This window comes from Diplotaxodon limnothrissa, linkage group LG3 (assembly GCF_057381915.1).
Source record: "Diplotaxodon limnothrissa isolate DT_005_m linkage group LG3, D_limnothrissa_male_GT1.1, whole genome shotgun sequence".
Lineage (NCBI taxonomy): Eukaryota > Metazoa > Chordata > Actinopteri > Cichliformes > Cichlidae > Diplotaxodon > Diplotaxodon limnothrissa.
This window is the reverse complement of record NC_140598.1, coordinates 61,483,584-61,503,931: the sequence shown is the minus strand read 5'-3', so window position 1 is coordinate 61,503,931 and position 20,348 is coordinate 61,483,584. Positions and strand designations below refer to the sequence as shown.

The window sequence follows — 20,348 nt, the reverse complement described above, 5'->3', positions numbered from 1 at the left end:
TTTTCACACTGTGTGCTAAGTGTGCCCTATTTTAGGTTGTTAACTAAATTTCTTTCTCTTTTTTTTAAATGCTTGTTTAACATGGAGCCCGCACCTAAACAGCCCAAAGCTAAATAAGCTCACGGTGGCAGCTCCTCGTGGAAGCCTGGAAGTTTCGGGAAGAGCAGAAAGCTAACCGGGAGCTGAAGTTAGCGGGGACGGTAAGCTTCCTCTGCTACGTCTGAGCTCCAGCAGCAGCAGCACCTCCTCCGGAGCTCACAGCCAGGACCGCGGCGCAAAAACGACAGGGACACACGTGAATTAATTAACGGTAAATTAATGAAACGAACACGACATTTTTCTCTCTTTCCCTGTCTTCCAGACTTTTTACATTTTTGGTTAATTTTGAGAGAGTATAAGCTGAAGTAGACGACAGATGTTTGCCGTCACTTCTGTTGAATTTCGGCAAAAGTAAGGAGTCGAAGTTTTTGCCTTTTTCTTTTTTTCTTTTAAAGGAAAGATTGAAAACGCACATTTCCCCCTCTCATTCGTTTGTTCGGTCCCAGCCTGAAAACTTCATCAGCGTTAATTGTCGCACGTTGCTTCTTTCGCGCAGCGGGTGAGATAATAACCGTGGATCCAAGTGGGGAGGAATTTAGAAAATCAAGTTCTCACTGCTGTGGCTCTGTAGGAGCAGTTTACACAAATGACACTTTTACAGGAAAAAAGGAGCCCTCAGGCTGTGTTTATATTGCTTTATCTCAACTATGAGTGTTGCAGTATGAGTATTACACTATTAAAAATCAGGTCAAAATATGCGCAATGAATAGATGTGGAGGGGGGCTTTGCTTGCCTTGAGAATGAGAGGGGTGCATTCTCCTCATTCCTCTTGCTGTTATGTATACACAGACAGATTATCTCGTGTGAGCAAATCCTCATACTGACTCTCCTTCCCGTGCTCTCTGTTCCAGAACAGCCATGCTGCCCAGGCTCCCTTTCTGTCTCCTAATTTCTCTGCCAGTTCTCCTGGTGCAAGGGAGCATCAATAATTCATCCAAGAAGAGTGCCGATGCCCCGGCCGGTCCAGTATCTCGTCCGCCGCCACTGCCTCCTCCACCTCAGGGTGACCCGAGCTGGACCCTAGGTCTGCGGCTCTACCAGGCCCTCCGCTCCGACTCGAGCTCCGTAAATGTCATCTTCTCTCCTCTGCTGGTGGCCTCCTCTCTCGGAGCACTGGGGGAAGCTTCAGTCGGTAACACCTCCAGCCAGGTCCGAGGTATCCTCAACCCACCGTCCCCCGACAAGGCGGGGACGCAGGTTCCCGAACGTCTTGCCGAGGCGTTGAAGAGCTTCAGTGAAGCCAACGGAACCAGCTTTCACCTGCACGCATCCTCAGCTGTGTTTTCCAAGCAGGTCTCTCCAGTCGACCAGGCCTTTGTGAAGCAGAGTCAGGCTAGGTTCAGAGTGCAGCATCAGAATCTGGGGAAAGGAGACTCCAAGGCTGACCTGAAGCAGCTTCAGGACTGGGCTAAGGCCGGCCTTAGTGGACTGGAAGGCGCTCCTTTGGAGGCCGAAATCAAGGCCAGGGCTGGAGCTTTGATCCTGGCGAATGCAGTGCGTCTAAAAGGTGTGTAGAAACAACATTATTGTAAATTAAATTAGTGCAGGGTTACTGAAATATTAGATAACAGTGAGCATCCAATTTTGCTTTTAAAACTGTGGGAGCGAAAAAGCTTGATGTCTTTTCCCGTTTTAGATGAGAGTATGGCGTGCGCCATTTTTAGTGATCACACAGCACAGACAGTCCGCACAAGTCTTTGCTCGCTCTGTGGCGCGTGCCAGCAATCCCACCTGTGTGCACCCTGCATCTCCATGGGTGTGTGTGCGCGTGCATGCGTTGGACTCCAGCTGGTGGACACAGCAGATAAAGGATGATTCTGGGGTCTATCACTGAGAGCTTATTCATCTTCCATTGGGGGGTGATGTGTCATCTTAAATAATTGAGTAACAAGTGTCCAGACTCTCTCTCCCTCGATGTCATGCCTAACATCTGTGCTCGGAGCGCTCCAAGTCTGCGGCGGCACAGCTTGGCTCGGCTCTGCTCTTTGTGACAGGCTGCAGTGGTGGAAAGCAGTCAATATTTCTGCACGGACGCAGTCGGTTAGAAGCTCCATCTGTGATTTAACAGTTGCATCCCAAAAACATATCCATCTAAATCCTTATCTGAGGTTCATTATGGCACGCTAAATGTGCCAATAAATATCGCATTTTATTTTCGAGGGTCGGCAATATTTGTTCATCCGCACTTATCATGAGTCAAGGAAATGACTTATTTTCCTTTTTCTCATTTCTTTTCCTTTTTTTGTGTGATTGTGGAATTGAATCTACCATCTCCTCCTTCGTGTCTCAGAGCACAGCCAACATTTTGAATGCCTGCTGACGTAGATTCTCATTTTTTTTTTGTTTGCGGTCTCCACAAAAGATGATGATGATGATGTGTTAAATATATCCTTCTGTCTCGCTTGTTCCTTTTTTTTGCAGCGTTGGTCTCTGTTTTTGTGCTTTTGTCACTCTCTATCACATGTCTAATCTACCCCCGTCTCCTCTCCCTCTCCTTCCCACATGTCTCCTGTTCACATCCTCCTTATCGGTGTCTATCTGCCTCTGTTCCTTCTCCTTCCTCCTGCAGGTACTGCTTTTTTTTTTCTTTTTATTAGGTAGAAAAAAATAGAAGGCAAGGCTCCTGAAGTGAAAACAGGGTTCTGGCAAAGATAGACAACCCTTCAGAAATAACACTCCCTGACAGACTATACATTGATAAGCAATTTAATTAATTCTCTTTGTTTGATGTTTTTTGACTTCATTACAAAATTAGTTTTGTTTTTTGTTTTTTTTCTGCGAGCCCACCCTCATTGGTTGGTTCATTAATTTCGTGGAGCAAATATACAAATTAGATTATGCAGCAGATTGCAGCTGCAAATTAGATTACGGAAAATTGGATTCCTTTAGTTTTGATTTATAATTTTCAGCGTGGTCGATAGTTTGCTCCTTTCTCAAACCAGCAGCTCCTGCTTTTGTTCCAACTTTTGTTTTTTTCGTTATGTTTGGGATTCCAAGGACTTAAAGCAGTTGATGATGTGTTATTAATGGGATGTTTTCAGAGGTCTCGGGTGTTATTTTATTTTAGATGGCACTGAGTAGGCATCTCCATCCGTCCGTCCCCCCCCTCCCCGCTTTTGTTTGTTTCCCTTCTCCCTCCCTTCAGTTAATTATTGAAGGAAGAATTTAAAAAAAAAAGGAAAAAAGCTCTTTGCTGTCGCTCCTCCCTCGGTCTGTACAGAGCTTTCAAAGAAAAGGAAGGTCAGGGCCAATTAGTAGCGGAACATGTTTATAGCGGAGAGATGCGAAAAGCAAAGAGGGCCAAAGAGAGGGGGGGAGAAAGAAAGGGTAAAATTAAATGAATAAAAAGGGGAGATTTCTGGGTGGAAAGGGGCAGAAGAAAAGCAAAGAGATGGGAGTGATTGGAGGAAACTGAGAAAAGTAAAGCGGGAGAGGTTGGCCTGCTGAGAGTGAAAGAGATGGACTGTCATGGTGGAGGGGATTGTAAAAGGGTCTGCCTTTGGGAGTTCCAGTCCACTCTGGTTAATTAATTCATGCTTTGTTTTGCTTTAGACAAACACCAGTGACAGCAGAGGAAAATAATACTGGGAAAAAAACAGTGGAGTGAAACTTATACAAGATAATGCGACAGCACTGGGGGACTGAAAAAGGAGAGGCGGCACATGAAGTCCCAGCTTATTTAAACTCTAATAACAGCTTCTGAAACAGCACAACTGCACGCCATCACGAGTCGATGAGGGAAGAGACCGAGCCGCGAGCCCGCATCGATTCTCCACTGGGTTACGCTTTAAGTTAACAGGACGACTCGGTAGCTGTGTGAGCGCCGCGCAGTCGTCTCGCTGTTTGTTGCTGACAGCTATTAAAAGGTTCAGGTTTAAAGCCGTCGCTCTGCTGCTGCTGTGCAGGTCTGTTTGGAGGTCAGCAGGTCATTAACCCCCCCGTGCTTGTTTTTACACGTGTGTACCGTGGAGAAAATTGTTCATCGTCGTGACATCATTTCAACAACACGGTTGCCGCTTCAGGTAACCTTCAGCCGGCCGCTTTGGAATTCCAAAGCGTGTTTCCCAGGAAGCGGACTGAATGCCTGTGATGTGTGCTAGCATGCCCGGGAGGGACAATCACACGTCTTTTCTGCTGCGATTTGTGTTTGGCTGCGCTCCATTCGAGTCTGGTTGGCTTTTGGAGATGCCACCCATGGTGTTGAAACAATTAGTCAGGCAGCTATTAATAAAAAAAAAAAGAATAAGTGTGGAATTTAATAATAAGTTAAACAGTTTAAAGAAACTCCAAATGTAGACAAAGTGTAACGAGGCCTAACAGTGTGTGAAAACAGTCTTCCTCGTCTCTGTAAATTTCTAGTCTGGAGATAAATGGAGCCAAACATCTTTGAGGTTTACCATAATGGTGTTTGTTGCTTTTATGATTATTTACTTATTTTACTTTTCCAGAATAAGTTTCAGCCAACCAACTCTGTGATCCTCATACATAAGTGAGTCGGTGTTTCTTTGTAACACTTTGGTAATGAAGTGAGTGTTTTTTTTGTTTTGTTTTCTTGTGATTAGAGAAGAGATTTGCAGATAATGGACTTTAAACCAGTGGATGAATAGATGATGGCTGAATATGTCTTGTGTATATAAGTGTTCCCTACCAGTGAGGTAACGCAGTGACGATGCTATGTTGCTTATCTGGCTTCATCTTGGTTAATTTGTTAGCTTTTCCGCTACACTTTAGTACCAAACAGCACTGTTATTTTGACCTGCTGCTGGTGAAAAGGTGAGAGGCTCACAAAGGTCTTTAGAATAGAAGATAATTGTTGACGGTGTTGATATTTCTGTAAGGAAAAAGTAATTTCTCCAAAATGGGCAGCAGATGCTGAAATACTCAACATGTGATTTCTTATTTTTATTACACACGTATATCTAAACCCATGTTCTAAGTTCAAATGCTTTTACTGGAACAGACTGATGTTGATGGTTGACATGTAGCTGTAACACAGCCTGTTACAGACTGCTGAGACCATATCATGTAAAATGCACTGATAAATCTGTACATCTGGCACTTTGGCAGTTTTGCTGATCGTTTTAGTGAGCAGATTGGCGTCCTTGTGAATTGTGGGATAGCACTACCTGTTTCAGCCGCCACCGTGTCAGGCAGCTGGAGTTGATGTCACCGTATTTAAGGACGGTGACGTGTCAGGATGTCAACCAGTTAAGCTTAACTGGCAAAGGTGCATCTACAGACTGTATGATCAGAAACCAGAGTGCAGGCTTATTGGTTGGGTGTGTTAGTCACATGTAACTGTAGTTTGTTTTTGTCAAATACACATATCTGCAAGTTTCTTGGGAAAATGAGAACAAAATTGCACAAAATTGAGCAGAAGCAGTTTCCTTGTGTCTTGTTTTGTTAGTGAAACCCAGTACAGTGTATACTTATCTTAGCAGTGTGGAGGAGTGTTTTGACTAAATCAGGCTGAGCATTGTCTTCACAACTTATGGCATGTGAGGTATATCTTTTTGTCTTAAGGTAAATTATGGGGCACTGTGTCTTGTATTGATCTCTCCTTAAAGTTCCTGTGCTTGTAGGTGTCACCTTGTGCTCTGAGAACTTGGTCTGTTTTTCTTCAGAGGAATTAAAAACAGCGCAGACAAAAGACGAGTCTGTGCACAGTTCTTAATAGAGGTGCTTAATAATAAAAACCAAGCAATCAGTCTGCAGGCTTTCACATTGCCAATTGAGGCATTTCATAGTTTTTGGCCTCCTTGAACCTTAGCTTTGTGTGACGAGAGCGCTGACCTTTTCAAATGATTTATCGATAATGAGAATCATCATTAGTTATAGCCCTAGCTGGCCTCAGGTGTCATTCACAAAGAGCGCGATGGGTACAAGTTAGAGCTGGGCGATAGAACGATAACGATATGTATCGCGATATAACTTTTACTCGATAGAGAAATTAAGCTATCGCGATAGACCTCGCCGCTCTTGTCCTCAAAAAAAAAAAAAAAAAAAAAGGTCAGCCAATCCAAATTAAGTAGCGCAGAGCCGCAGCGTCACGGCCGCAGCGTCACGTCGCGTGACTTGTTACGTACAGCACAAGTGCCAAGCCGCACGTGTGTTTGTTTGGGAAGCAGCCAGCGGGTAATGGAGCCAGCGCGTAATGGAGGAAATGAGTGTGCCGACTAGAAAAATCAACCGAGCGTGACCGAAGAGAAAACAGATGATGGTTGCAATGCCGGAGAGATTGTCAAACGGAAGAGCCATAGAAGTTCCGTAGTGTGAAGGTATTTCGGCTATTTCAAGTCTGACAAAAACAGAGTAGCGTGCACTGTAAATTGTGCCGAAAGCAAGTCTGGAAATACAATAAACTGGTGCATGCGTCACACTGTGCGCCACGTTATTGTTTCGGTGAAATGAATTTCTACAATACTGTTAATTCTACTCTCTGCAGTGTTTAAATGCTTACATATACACACAGTTACTGTCCCTCCACACTTACGACTCGGTTCTGCTTCTATGCCCCAGCTTTGTTTACTTTTTCCCACCGAGGCTTCTAGACTTCTGATTGGCCAACATTTAGGCACGGTTAGGAATCTAGCGCCACCTGCTGCTTTGGCATGTTCATAGCAGCGTTTTCCTTCATTTCTGCCTTTATGTGTGGACGGGATTATTTTTTTTAAAACGAAAACGGAAAATCTCCGTTTTCAAAAATACCCGTGTACGTGTGGACGTAGCCTCAGTCTCTGACTGGAAGCGCTAATTCGTCATTCGGCTTTTGTCAGACTAAAGTAACTGTTAAAACTGTTTGAAAAGCTCAGCTATACAACAAGGAGAGATTGAGAATTTCCTTTTAGTTCTCAGTTTATTTGATATTGACAAAAGTTAGTCAGTTTTGTCTGTTCTTCTGTAACACAAACTAAGATTTATTTTTAGAATTAATATTTTGTTTCTAAGTGGAATTGACAATTTAGTCTGTTTCATTTGTCCTATTTTGAAACTTAAACGCTTTAGCGGCTGCCTTTTGTGTAGTTTGCAATATTTGCCTTTATTTATCTGAAAAAGTCTCATGTTCCTTAAGTACATCTACCCTGTTGAACTTATTATGGGAAATAAATATTTAAATAAAAACAAGCTGCTGATTATTTCACATTTTACTTGTGAGCAACGGCACATTTAAATCTTACAAATATAGTTATTTGGCTTATATCGTGATAGATATCGTTATCGCCTGAAATGAAAAAAACATATCGTGATATGAAAAAAATCTCATATCGCCCAGCTCTAGTACAAGTCATAATCTGCCGACCTCTACGCCCCATCCAATGTCCCCTGCCCTATTGAATGGACCAGCAGCTTTCAGAGTGTGTTGTGAGGTTATTACAACGGTAATTCCTCCACTCTTAGCTCCTCTTAAATTGACAGCTGTCAGGAGGTTAGCAGGGCCAAGTGGGGATGTGTTGAACATTGAATAGGGGTCAGTAGCCTTAAGGTCTTCATAACTGCTGCAGTACAGCACTCTGCCTCAGCAGCTTTCAGGAGGGTATACATTTTTTAATGGGCAGTACACACAGATGATTCATGAGCAGTGCCAGCCAGTGTCGCTGTATATGTGTTTTATGAACATGGCATTGTTTAACCTATTGTTCACTTTTTCTCCCGTTTCATTGATTTTGTTTTTATCCTCTCCCTCCCCATGCATGCTGTATTTAAAACTGCTTTTTCTTTCTCTTTGCTCAGGGCTGTGGGAGAGAGATTTCAGCGAGGAAAGCACAGATCGTCGTACCTTCCTGGGAAAGAAATACACCAAAGTGGTGATGATGCACAGAGCAGGTAAAAAAAATAATAATAAAAAGCTGTACGCAGTCTGTCACTGCTCTATTCCTGCCAGGGAATAAATGCAGCGAGAAGGAATCCAGCTCTAAAAGGGACGTGAATATTTGTGAGGTCCAATATGCCTCGCTCTAATTTATCAGTGTGTCCCTAATGATTTATTTAGCACATTTTCCATATTTTATGCATTGTCTTAAAACAGCAACAAGGCAGGGTGAGTTTCTTCTAGGATAACAGTTAAGAGACGTAGACCGGATGTATATTTCTTTTAATCTCATCTATAATGTCACTTTCAACTCACGAGTGAGAATTGTGTTACGGCTGGCTTGTTGTCGGCCTGTCGCAGCTTGCATTTCCTTTATGTATGAAGCGAAACTAACTCCAGCATTCCCTCTGCGAGTTCACTCGGTGATAGAGGGAGGTGGCGCCGAACGACTGCAGCGACACGGCTGAAAGTGCAGCTCTGAACCAACTTCCAAGAGAACTTCTGCATTAAACTACTGCTAAAAAAGAAAACGTTACTTCACAGCACTGCCCTTGACTCTCTGATCTTTGCTCAACTCTTTGCCTGCCCCCTGCTGTCCCCCTGCTACAGGTTTGTACCGCTTTCATGAAGACACTGACAACATGGTGCAAGTTCTAGAGGCGCCTCTGTGGGGAGGCAGGGCCAGCGTCGTGCTCCTGCTGCCCTTTCATGTCGAAAATCTGGCTAAGTTGGAAAAGCTGCTGACCCTGGAGCTGCTGTCCAAGTGGCTGGAGAAGGCCAGTGTAACCAGTGTGGCCATCTCTCTGCCCAAGGCAAACATCACTAGCACGCTCAGTCTGCAGGTTAGTTCAGCAAAGTTTGTTTTAGTACAGTGGCATAAAAAGATTCTTGCTGTGAGTCAGGTCCTTTAAATTCAGCTCATGCTGCCTTTCATTGTCATATAAGTCTCAAACGGGTCCTGCTAATGCAGTATGGCATAAGTATGGCTCTGAAGTGCTTAAATAGAAGGTTGAGTTAATCTTACTTCTTGGAAACGCATGTAGGAGTCCTGGTTACACCTTGTACTGTTTCCATGTGTTAAAGAGACATCAGTAGGCTTGGATAGTTTTTTTCCCTTATTTTCCTAATATTTCACAACTGTATTTTTATGCATTACTTGTGTTTTGTTTATTTTATTCATTATTTAAAAAAACCTCATAATTAAAGCTGTTGTCGAGTGATGTCATCGTTGCTATGGATTGTTAATTACCGTTGGCTACCGAGGTAGCAAGGCTTGAAGTAGGAAGAATGACATCCTGTGTCATTATAGCCGGGCAGTGTTTTGATCTAGAAAATGAACAGCCGAGACAGGAAATGCCTACTGGAGCTGTGTGTAACCACATACAATACAAGCATGTTGATGTTAACCTACAAGAAAAGAAGGCTGCTGATGCTGCCGCTGCTAATATTAGTCATTTTTAGGTCTGGTAGTTTTGCTAATGTTAACTGGTTACAAAGTTAGGAGCTAGAACCCTCCAACCTCCGTCCATAGATTGTTGCTGAAGGAATCTGTGGCCCTGCTGTAATGGACACTAATGCATTGAGGGGGTGAATGAAGAAGATGTGCTGATGATGATTAGTGAACTGGCATTTTCAAGTGTTACGTTCTTTAGACAGGGGCGCCACCAAGGAGGATGCCTGTCCTACGTTGGTAATAATTAAAAAAAGGTAAAGGTAAAGCTGGTGCCAATCCCTGGATAGATCACTGTTTTTGATGTGCCAGCCCAGTATATTTAGAGGCCACCCCTATGAAAGTAATTCTGGAGGCACCGCTGTCTTTAGGTATAACTTTGCCCAAATTTCTTGGGTCACAATCTCCTCTAGCTTCTATGGTCACGATGCTGTTTTCCTTTTTTATTCTTTTTTCTTTCTTTTTTTGCATTTATACGCAGACCAGTAGACCAAGTTGTTTTTTAAGTAAGTTTAAAGTGCGGTGAAGTGGGAGCTGTGCAGCTGTTTCAAACCCTAGTTGAATTTGACAGAGTGGATCCCTGCGTGCAGCTTCAATTCTAGTTTCTTCTTCCATTCATTCCCTGTATCTGCGCACTGCATCATTTTTCACTCCACCTGATACGCTTTCTCATTTCACCCAGCAATGCAGTCATCATTCTCATTGTTTCTTTGCCTGCTTTATCCTTCTCTGGATTTTCCGCATCTCTTCATTATTCCCTGCCTCTGTCTTGGCCGGCTGCTTTTCCTGTCTTGCACTCTTCTTATCTGTCTACCCTTTTCTCACACATATTGGCACCCCCTCCCACCCCATCCTTTGGTCTTCCTGCTCTTCCTCTATGCTGTGTCGTGTTTCTCGCTTCTATTTTCCTTCTTTTACTTTCTCCTTCCATTCGTAACGTGACCACTGTGTCTTACTTAGTTTTGTGCCTCCTTCTTCGACTGCTTTTGTTTATTCTTTTTTAGTACTGGCTGTAATTGAAGCCTCAGTGCAGACGTTGGCTAAGGTGAGTTCAAATGTCAGTCCTTTCCACTATTCTCTTCTCACTCTTGAGGTGAAGGGTGCCCAGGTGTATCAAACCTGGGCACCCAAACCTTCCTGCTCGGAGGCTAAGAGGGGCCTGAAGATGACCATGACCTGTACCTCCTCTGTGGGGTCCCGGTGCCTCCCACAGGCCTTATTTTGCAAGAGCACAAAGGTTATGCCACAGCCCAGCTGGTAATGTGGATCTCTGCTCCTGCTACTCCCAGGGCCAGCAGGTAGCTGGTCTGAGGTACTGAGAAGTGAATAGGACAGCCAAGCGGACAGAAAGCAGCTTAGTGGCAGCTGATGCTAATGTGAGTGCATTAGGGTTGTTAAGGTTCATCCAGGCCAAACTGGAGGCTGCTGACTGGGAGGCTTGAGAGTTGTCGGGCTGGTGGAAGAGCACGTATTTTACCAGGCCGAGAGGTGTCTAACAGGGACACAGAAACATACAAGCTGCTAGAATCACACGGGCCTTTCACCTTCAGGAAATTCCTGCTGAGGGGGTGAAAGTGGAAGGAAAGTTTTCTGGTCAGGTTTATGGAATTGACATTAGTTGCAGTCACAGTTCTATAGGTTAACTTTTCACTTCTCTTTGTGAAATACTGTTCTTCCATGTGATGTTCCATGTGGCATCTTGTAATTATAAAAAAATCAAACTCAGATTTTCCTTTGTGGCTCCAAGTAAACTGTTGAAAAAACAAATAGAGGAACATGGCTGAGATTGCTAATTCCAAGTATCTTGAGCAAAGCACAGGAAGTAGCCTGTGACAAACAGCCAGTTTAATTGTGCTCTGTTATTACTAATACTACGTTGTTATTATTATTGACAACTGATGGAGCCTTTCAAAGAAGAAGTTTGCCATTGAAACCAGAACAGCTATGCTGAGCGCTGGCTCAGAATGACAGGCTGCTACAAGAATCTTTGCACCTTTGCAAGAGATGTAGGATAAAGGAATTTCCTAACAGAGATCTAGGTATGCATGCAGCAAAGCAAGAATAAGGAGAGTAAAGAAAGGAATGGCATTTAAGATCCTTGATAGCCATTAAAATGTTCCTAGATTTAGCTCAGTAGTGGATTTCTAGCATCGGTAACATCGGTTTATGGAGTTTACTCTCAAGTGGCCGTTAGAGGAACTGCAGCTTCTGGCACCATTTTTTCTGGAGGTTGCTTTTTTTACCATTTCAAACTTTTATTACTTAAATTATTTTTTTCTTCATTCCTCTTGCATCTTTTCAGTGACTTGTTCTACTTTGAAAAATTGCTTAGTCTTCAATCTGACTACACCCAGAGACCAGTTGATAACACAACAGTTGTGGATGAGCTAGAGAGAAGTAGTAACGGGGGGAGGTTAGTTTAACCTGACAGAAGCAGAAGCATCCCAGTAAAACCCATTTCCCCAGGGCAGTGGACACCGACTGCAACCTTTGCCGACGTCCTATCCATATGTATGCTGTAACCTCATCATGGACTGATGAAATCCACTTTGCCCTCGTTTTACTTTAGCAAACATCTCTGTAGAGCTGTGCTACCATGTTATTCTGCTAGCTGCGCCCCGGAGAACAAGCTTTTGACATTAACATTGTCAGGAGACTCTCGGGAGGAGGATGTAATCTAGAACTAAAGCTTGAAATGGCTTCTGACACGCCTATGACTTTGCCAGAGAAAGAGCAGAAAGCATCCTGTTGCACAGACCCTCCTTTGTCTCTCCGAGGCAGTTTTACGGACAGAAAAAACAGAAAACAGAAAACCTTTAATGGTCTTAAATAATTAAAAGTAGCTGTACAGTGTTCTCATTATGCAACCTAATTATGGGTGAGCACGTTTTGGCCCCGTTTGACTCGTGATGAGTTGTCTTCCTCCGTTTGCTCTCTCAAGAAAAATAAGCGCATTTGAGAAATCATTGCGAAAGGACTCAAGCTCCAAACAAAACCCTCTACCCACTCTGATCTCATTGCGTCTGTCTTCCCAAACCCTCTGGCCAGCGACAGTTCCGTGTCTTCACTGACAATCATTTTTCCAATCGGGTCAGCCAAATAATTGCTCATCACCGTGCGTTAATGCTGTTTACCACTTTGTCTGTCAGTGCCACGGATGGCCATGGAATCCTTAGATTAGAGGGCAGCATTTGGAAAAAACGATGATCTTAGCAGTGTGTGTGTGTGTGTGTGTGTGTGTGTGTGTGTGTGTGTCTAAGACTTTCATCTTGTGTGCGTAGCAAATGAGCACAAACAAAATCGCACACCTCTGACTCATGTTGAGCGGATTTGCCACATCCAAAGGCATCGTTCGCTCCTTCACCCCAGTCCTCCCCGTCGTATCAGTCACAGGGATCTAAATCCTTTTTGTAGGTCAAACATGTGCCTCTTGTAAACCATCGCTAAGCGACTGAACCTTGGCTCCGCTGACCTAAATGGGAGTGACACTTAGGGCAGGGCGATATGACCAAAAATATTTATCACGATATACATTTGAAAATTCGCGATAACGATATAACTGACGATATAATTGACACTAGACAAGATACTTTACAATTCCACAACTTTATTAGTGCAAAAAAAAAAACATCAATGTATTTTCACTTAAACAAGCAGCTGTTTTTTATGTGCGTTAAAGTTATATAAAACTTTAACAGTGCAAATGCAAATTCCTTGCTGACAGTTTAACCAAAAGGCATTTCCAATGGAAATTGGCCGACATATCCTCAGTAGGGATGGGTACCGGTGTCGGTTCTGACATAAACGGTAGTAACCAGACCGAAAAGCAGCGCACATTTCGGTGCTTTATTTCGGTGCTTTTTTTTCCTGAGCTGTGATACACTTCTAGCCAATCATTTTACGTTTCCGAGGATAGTAGGCGGGGCCAGGTACGTACGTTCTGTTAGAGCAGAGCTACAGATTAAAAATGTCCAAGGCGAAGCGGTCAAAAGTCTGGCTGTACTTCACAGCAAAAGATGCAAACTCAGCAGCCTGCAACAAGTGCTTTAAGCTGATACTGTGATACTGTCAAAGGAGGTAACACCAAGAATCCGATTAAACAGCTGGCGACGCATAGCGTTTTTTTTAAAAGCCGAGAAATGCGCCGTATTTGATAGCTTGCTGCGAGACCTCACACCGTGCACATCTACTGCGGGTGGGTTGCCAGTTATCGGACCCGGAGCAACATCCCCCAAAAACCCGAAGAATAGAGTCCTGGCCCCTAGCCCTGCCAGTGTAGCAGAAATGATGAGGATGATGCAGCAGCAGCAGCTGTTCTTCTCTGCGTGAGTAGCTTCATGTTGTTCGTGTGTAATTTACGTTGAGTAGGCTAACCACGTTATTACATTAATGCATGTAAGGTGAACTAGCAAACATCATCATAGCTACATGCGGCTGTCCTCTTGTTTGATGGCAGATACTCCCTTCACCCTGGCCAAAAAGGCTAAAATGACCAAAGAAAAAGTGGGAAACAGTTAAACATGAGAGGGTTTAAGTTTGTGTTTTTTCCATTGTTTAAGCACTGCTTCCAGCCAAGAGTGATGCCATATATGCCACATAGCTGCAGAAAAGGCTAACATTGTTATCTTTTTACAAAAAAACAGCTAAACATGAGAGGTTTTTGGACAAAGTTTGTGTTCTCCATTCTTTAAGCACCGGTTTGAGCACCGTTTCAAAAGTACCGATTTGGCACCGGTATCAGATAAAACCTAAACGATACCCATCCCTAATCCTCAGCATAACGATGTATAATATCCACAAAACTTAAAGAGGTTATACACACACAATACCGTAATACTATGTTGAAGCACAGTACGTATCACTCCGCGAGGCTCCTGCCTACAATAGCCGCAACGCTCCGACAATCCATCAAGCGGTGCGGGTTCGTAGCTTAGCAAAGTCGTACTAAAACATTTGACCGATTTTCGAGCACCGTGTACATAAAATCGTTTCGAGGTCAGTAAACACAACCAGAATTCATACATAAGGCACACGGGGTTATAAGGGACACTGTCGAGTTTCAGAAAAATCAAAGGATTGATTTTAAGTGTGCCGTATTTTCCAAAAAACATGGTAATAACGACGGCCCGCTAGCATGCTCTACCAAAAATAGTGCTTTGTTGTGTGTCTGACGGACGAAAGCTAAACCAGTTCCACCACTGAAGTTGCAGCATTTTTACAAACTGATTCTGGTTCATCTGGTTCATTCAACGATTTGCTTTCGCCGCCATGCTTTTTCCGACGTGTGCTCAGCAAAAAGGCACTGCGCATGCGCGTTTTACCCCTATTCTATCGCGATATTTCATTTTTCTATCGTTGCCCAAAATTATACCGGTATTACCGTGAACTTTATGATATGGCCCAGCCCTAGTGACACTGGCTGGGAAAGTGAGCAGGAGAGGTGGGAGAGAACGAGAGGGGTCAATGATTGCTTGGGGACGAGGTGGGAAGCACACGAAGACCCATACAGAGCAGCAAAGTGTGGCATTTCTCTTCCTTTCTGTCTTGTCGGTGGTGGCGTTTTTCTCCGGTGAAGAATAGGAGTGTGACGGGGTCTGCAGCCAGAGACGGAGAACCCTCTTAACAAGCCTTGCCCAGAGGTCACAGAATAAACCACACTCATTCCTTTTCTCTCTGATCCACTGCTGACCAGGCCACACACATGCACGCACACTCACTAATGGCCAAACTTGAGCTCCTCGGTGGCTATATCTCCGATTGGTGACTAAGACATATGAGTGTTCACCAGAGAGCTCACTCAGTCATGGATAATGAGGTCAAAAGGCCATCAAATATTTACAAGAGTGCACTCTGCAGTATACAGTGTCATGGGGCAGCTGTTTTAGCACAGCTACCATAGCCCTGCATCATATGAATTAATCAGATGTGTTTCATGGCCATTAGTTAAACATCTCGCTGAAAGCTAAGGCTTTATTTTCCTTTTTTTTTTTTTCTCTTCTCCAGTAAAATGGTCTCATAGAATAAAGCGCTACTCATGTGTCTGTGTGAATGAGACACAGAGCACATTGACTGTGTAGAAGAGGTAAAAGCCCATGTAAATAAGATACCAGTAGGAGTGATGCTGATGAGACCTTAATAAAGCGATGGTGAGGCTTTGAAGCCTCGAGAGCCGATAATGTGTGAAAAAGAAAAGGCTTTCTTTAAAGCCTGCATCAAATGTGTCCATGAAATGGTGCTGCGATGATGCCAGTGCCGCACACTGCACACTTCAAACCACCCACGTGGGGATGTTTAGGGCAGCACTGAATTAGGCAGAACGTGTCTGGAGTTACTTAAGGTGGCAAAATCTGGGAAATCAGCACCAACGCTGGTCCTTTATTTCCCAAGGTTGCCATAGTAGATGGATCTGCATGTGATTTGGCACAGATTTTATGCCCATTGCCCTTCTTAACACAAGCTTCGCTTTTACAGGAACAGCTAGTAGTTTACTAGCTTGTGAGTCTGTGTGCCCTCCTGGTGTGCAACCACAGACGTTTCAGGTGTGTGGAGAAAGTGTTAACCACATGGAGCCACTGTACTGTAACAGTATAAGATGATAGAAAATTAGAAATTCTTTTAGTTTTTATTTATTTATTCGCTTTGTTGCCTTTTAATATAGAGCTATATATAGAGCTGAGCCAAGAAGGAAACAAAAGCAGAGTGAGGAGGATGATGTGAAAAAAAAAAAAAAGCACTCCAGCTAACAGTGTTCATGTAGCATGTGCTTTTAACAATTCCACTCACTTAAAATGTATGGGAAAGTGGAATCATTGCTATAGTGTGGGAGAAAGTGTAAAAGGCAATGTGAAAAGATAATGAGGAGCATTAAAATAGAAATGAAATAACACACTAATGCATAGTTGACTGACAGAAGTTAGTGTTTTAGTAACTGATGAATTATTTCGGTGATTACGGTGGAAAAATGCCAAAGATTGCTTGTGCCAGCTCCTCATTTGTCAGGATTTCGGTGTCGTCCCAGCACTTTTCTACTGTTGTTGTTGTTCAAATAACTTTGAATAGTGAACCTCATTATTTCTCTGTGTTCTAACAGTTTTAGACCAAAGACTCTAAAAGTGAAAGTTGTTAGTTTAGTACAAAGTAAATTAGATTGCACAGTGAGAATCGTTTTATTATCCAGTGTGTTATCTTTTGTCCAGAGGCACAGATCGGCCTCACTCTCGCCTACCCTTTGCTTTCTGTAGTCCCTCTTCCTTACCTGCTGTGTGATCCAAATGAAGTGGGGTTTTTTCCCCATTTTACCTGCTTTTCTTCTCTAATTGTCAACTAAAAAAATCATTTTTTGCAGGATTAGAAGAGAAACGTTGGCTTCACTATTTAGTTTCTGAAATATTAGATACAGTATGCAGTTCACAGACATAAAAGGTCACAAGAAAATAAGAATTTGCAGTGAACACATTCAGCACTACAGACAAACCACTTGTTTCTTTTTTTTCTTTTCCATTTTAACTGTCGAGGTAAATAGTCTTGGTGTGGTGTGAGGTCTTCATAGAGTTGAATCATCTTAAGGTCTTTTCCCCAAGTTCAAATCGCATCATTTGCATACAACAGCTGAAAGGAGCGCTGCCTAGCAGCGACCTCCCTTTTGATCTTTGCTTTTTTTCTCTCTCATCTTTTTTCCTCTTTAACTTCATCATTATTAAAGCTGGTCTGTATTTTTTTTTTTTTAAAGCATCCAGAACAACTGCTCGCTGATAGAGCTGTAACGTGTCCATGTCCGCCACAACCTTAAAACCCCCCACAGGTACACCCGACAAGCTTCTTAGTGGGCCCGACCATCGAGGTGAAATAATGGGATGCTGAGTGTTGCATGCCTCAGGGCCATGCTACCTCGGGCCTGGTTAGACTGCACTGCTGTAGGTAAAGGTAGCCCTGGCCACACATACACTCTTAGATGAAATCTCCAGGTGACAATGCCTGTGGCTCCCACTCGCAGACAAATAGCTCGTTGATGTTGTGCGCGAGGCATCAGCAGTCCACCCAGTGCTGTTCCATCTAAGATTCATGCGGTGCGTCCGAGAGAAAGGGCAGCCAAAGAGCACCTCCCAGAGGTTTTTCTCCCCGTATAATGCAGTGCCACACCTCCGCAGCGCACAAGGCCTCAGTGGGCTCCGCTGACATGCCTGCTTCTTCTTATTGTGCTGCCACTGGGTCCTCTTATTTATGTATATAGATAGCTAGATATAGAGATATGTATATGTGTGTGTATGTATGTATATACATACACATATACAGGATATATGTACATATATATGTGTATATGTATATATATGTGTGTGTGTGTGTATGTATGTGTGTATGTATGTGTGTGTGTGTGTATATATATATATATATATATATATATATATATATATATATGTATATATATATATATGTATATATGTATATATATATGTATATATATATGTATATATATATATATATATGTATATATATATATATATATATATATATATATATATATATATATATGTGTGTATATATATATATATATATATATATATATGTATATATATGTATATATGTGTGTGTGTGTGTGTGTGTGTGTGTGTGTATGTATGTATATATATATATTTTTATATTTATTTTGACAGCGAATACGCACCTGCGGACCACTTATGTGCAGCCCTGGTTATTTAGCTCGTCATATTGCAGCCACAGAAATTCTTTTGTCCATGAAACCATAAAGCTGCACTTTCTTTTTGCCTTATAGTCTGATTTGTCATAACTTCTCAGTTTTGTGGTAAGCTTTTCTTTGGCTGTCACTTCTTCACCCTGACCTCTCTTATTTGGCTCAGCAGAACTAAAATATATATCTGTCTGTGAAGGTCATCGTAGTCAAATATAAATCCTGCTGCTTTTACACACTCACTCACATAAGCTCAGCGATTCTCTGCGCGATCAACCTCTCACATGTTTAAGCTGCGGGAGATTTCACTTGTCATGTTTGCATAGTAAGCTAACAATTAATAAGACTATGTCAGAGGAATTGGTGCACAAATTATCATCACTCACAGATCAGTGCTGTCATTGCAAAGTGAAAGCAAAAAAACAAGCGCAAATTCAAACGCGATTTCAATATGTCACATATTGACAGTGGCTCACCGATGCCAATGACATAATTACCCAGCTACATTTCTGAAAGAATGCAAAAGCATTGACATATATTTTTCCTTCCTACAATAGCCCGACGGGCAGGGCAGAGATAGATTTTGGTAGCCCGACTGAAAAGATCGCTAGCCCCGGGACGTCGGGCTAGCGATATTGCGAGCCCTGTATCTGATTGAGGAATCACTCATCTTTGGAAAAAGAGAGTTTATTACAGAGAAATGTCTCTTTCCAAAATAAAAGCTATACTATCCGCTTCTTCTGGGCTATATTCTCAGCAGCATATTAAACAGCTGTCTAAATGACTCGGCTAAAGTTAGTAGCATGCTTGCTTGTTTTTTTTCTGCTTCCACTTGTCTTTGCACTAGGATGATGTCGGCGTAAATGTGCAGTCATATTCGTTGTGTTCCCACTAGTGCTTTCAGGTTAATCTCGTTGAAATGACCTTAACGCCACAACACGGCAAATCTCCGTTAACGAGCTACCGCCGATCGCCCCGTGCATGGGGCTAGACGGCCAACACGTTAACGAGCTAACTGCGCTAACACACTAGCTCCCACCCATGTAATTGAGCATTGCATGGCACATCCAACATACTGTTTTACTTTAGTGCATGACTCGCTTACCTTCAGGGTCATACGTCACATGAAAACCAAAATAATTCCAAACGCCAGATCTGAATGAGGGTGCGGGAGGTCCATGTTGTAAGGAGAGCTTAACTTCTGTCTCGCTAGCTTGCCCTGCGCTCTTCCTTCTGATGATGCTGTCTGTGTTGAGCGCTCAGTGAATCTGCGTTCGACTACTCCGCCTAGGCTGCACTGCCGAGCCTAGGCGGAGTAGTCGAACGCAGATTCACTGAGCGCTCCACACAGACAGCATCGTCAGAAGGAAAATTGATAAAATAAATTACAAATGTTGTATTGTTCGATACATATGCGTACCGAACCGAAAGCACTGTATCGAACGGTTCAATATCGATACGAATATCGTTGCACCCCTAATATATATATATATATATATATATATATATATATATATATATATTTATTTATTTATTTTAGGGGTGCAACGATACACAAAATTCATGGTTCGGTTCGATACTTTGGTGTCACGGTTCGATATTTTTTCGATACAAAAAAAATGTTCATGCATTTTTAATTTGTCATTTATTAAAATTATAAATATATATTTTAACTCAAAAGTACAGTTTTTAAATTTAACCCTAACCCTTGTGCGTGTTTTTTATTTTGACAGCGAATGCGCACCTGCGGACCACTTATGTGCAGCCCTGGTTATTTAGCTCGTCATATTGCAGCCACAGAGATTCTTTTGTCCATGAAACCATAAAGCTGCACTTTCTTTTTGCCTTATAGTCTGATTTGTCATAACTTTTCCGTTTTGTGGTAAGCTTTTCTTTGGCTGTCACTTCTTCACCCTGACCTGTCTTATTTGGCTCAGCAGAACTGAAATGCTTTTACACACGCACTCACATAAGCTCAGCGATTCTCTGCGCGATCAACCTCTCACATGTTTAAGCTGCCGGAGATTTCACTTGTCATGTTTGCATAGTAAGCTAACGATTAATAAGACGATGTCAGAGGAATTGGTGCACAAATTATCATCACTCACAGATCAGTGCTGTCGCTCTCTATACACAGTTCACACGATTGCAAAGTGAAAGCAAAAAACAAGCAAATTCAAACGCGACTTCAATATGTCACATATTGACAGTGGCTCACCGATGCCAATGACATAATTACCCAGCTACATTTCCGAAAGAATGCAAAAGCATTGACATATATTTTTCCTACAATAGCCCGACGG

General features: G+C 42.7%; 1 protein-coding gene across 1 annotated transcript in view; it reads left to right on the top strand.

The window, feature by feature from the left end:
- The first annotated feature begins 415 nt into the window (after positions 1-415).
- Positions 416-20,348, top strand: part of serpinh2 (serine (or cysteine) peptidase inhibitor, clade H, member 2) — a 25,035-nt gene continuing 5,102 nt past the window's right edge. Inside the window, exons 1-4 of the mRNA XM_085351051.1 lie at positions 416-450; positions 951-1,606; positions 7,831-7,923; positions 8,519-8,751. Coding sequence (XP_085207177.1) covers positions 416-450; positions 951-1,606; positions 7,831-7,923; positions 8,519-8,751 — 1,017 coding nt within the window. The remainder of the gene's footprint in view (positions 451-950; positions 1,607-7,830; positions 7,924-8,518; positions 8,752-20,348) is intronic.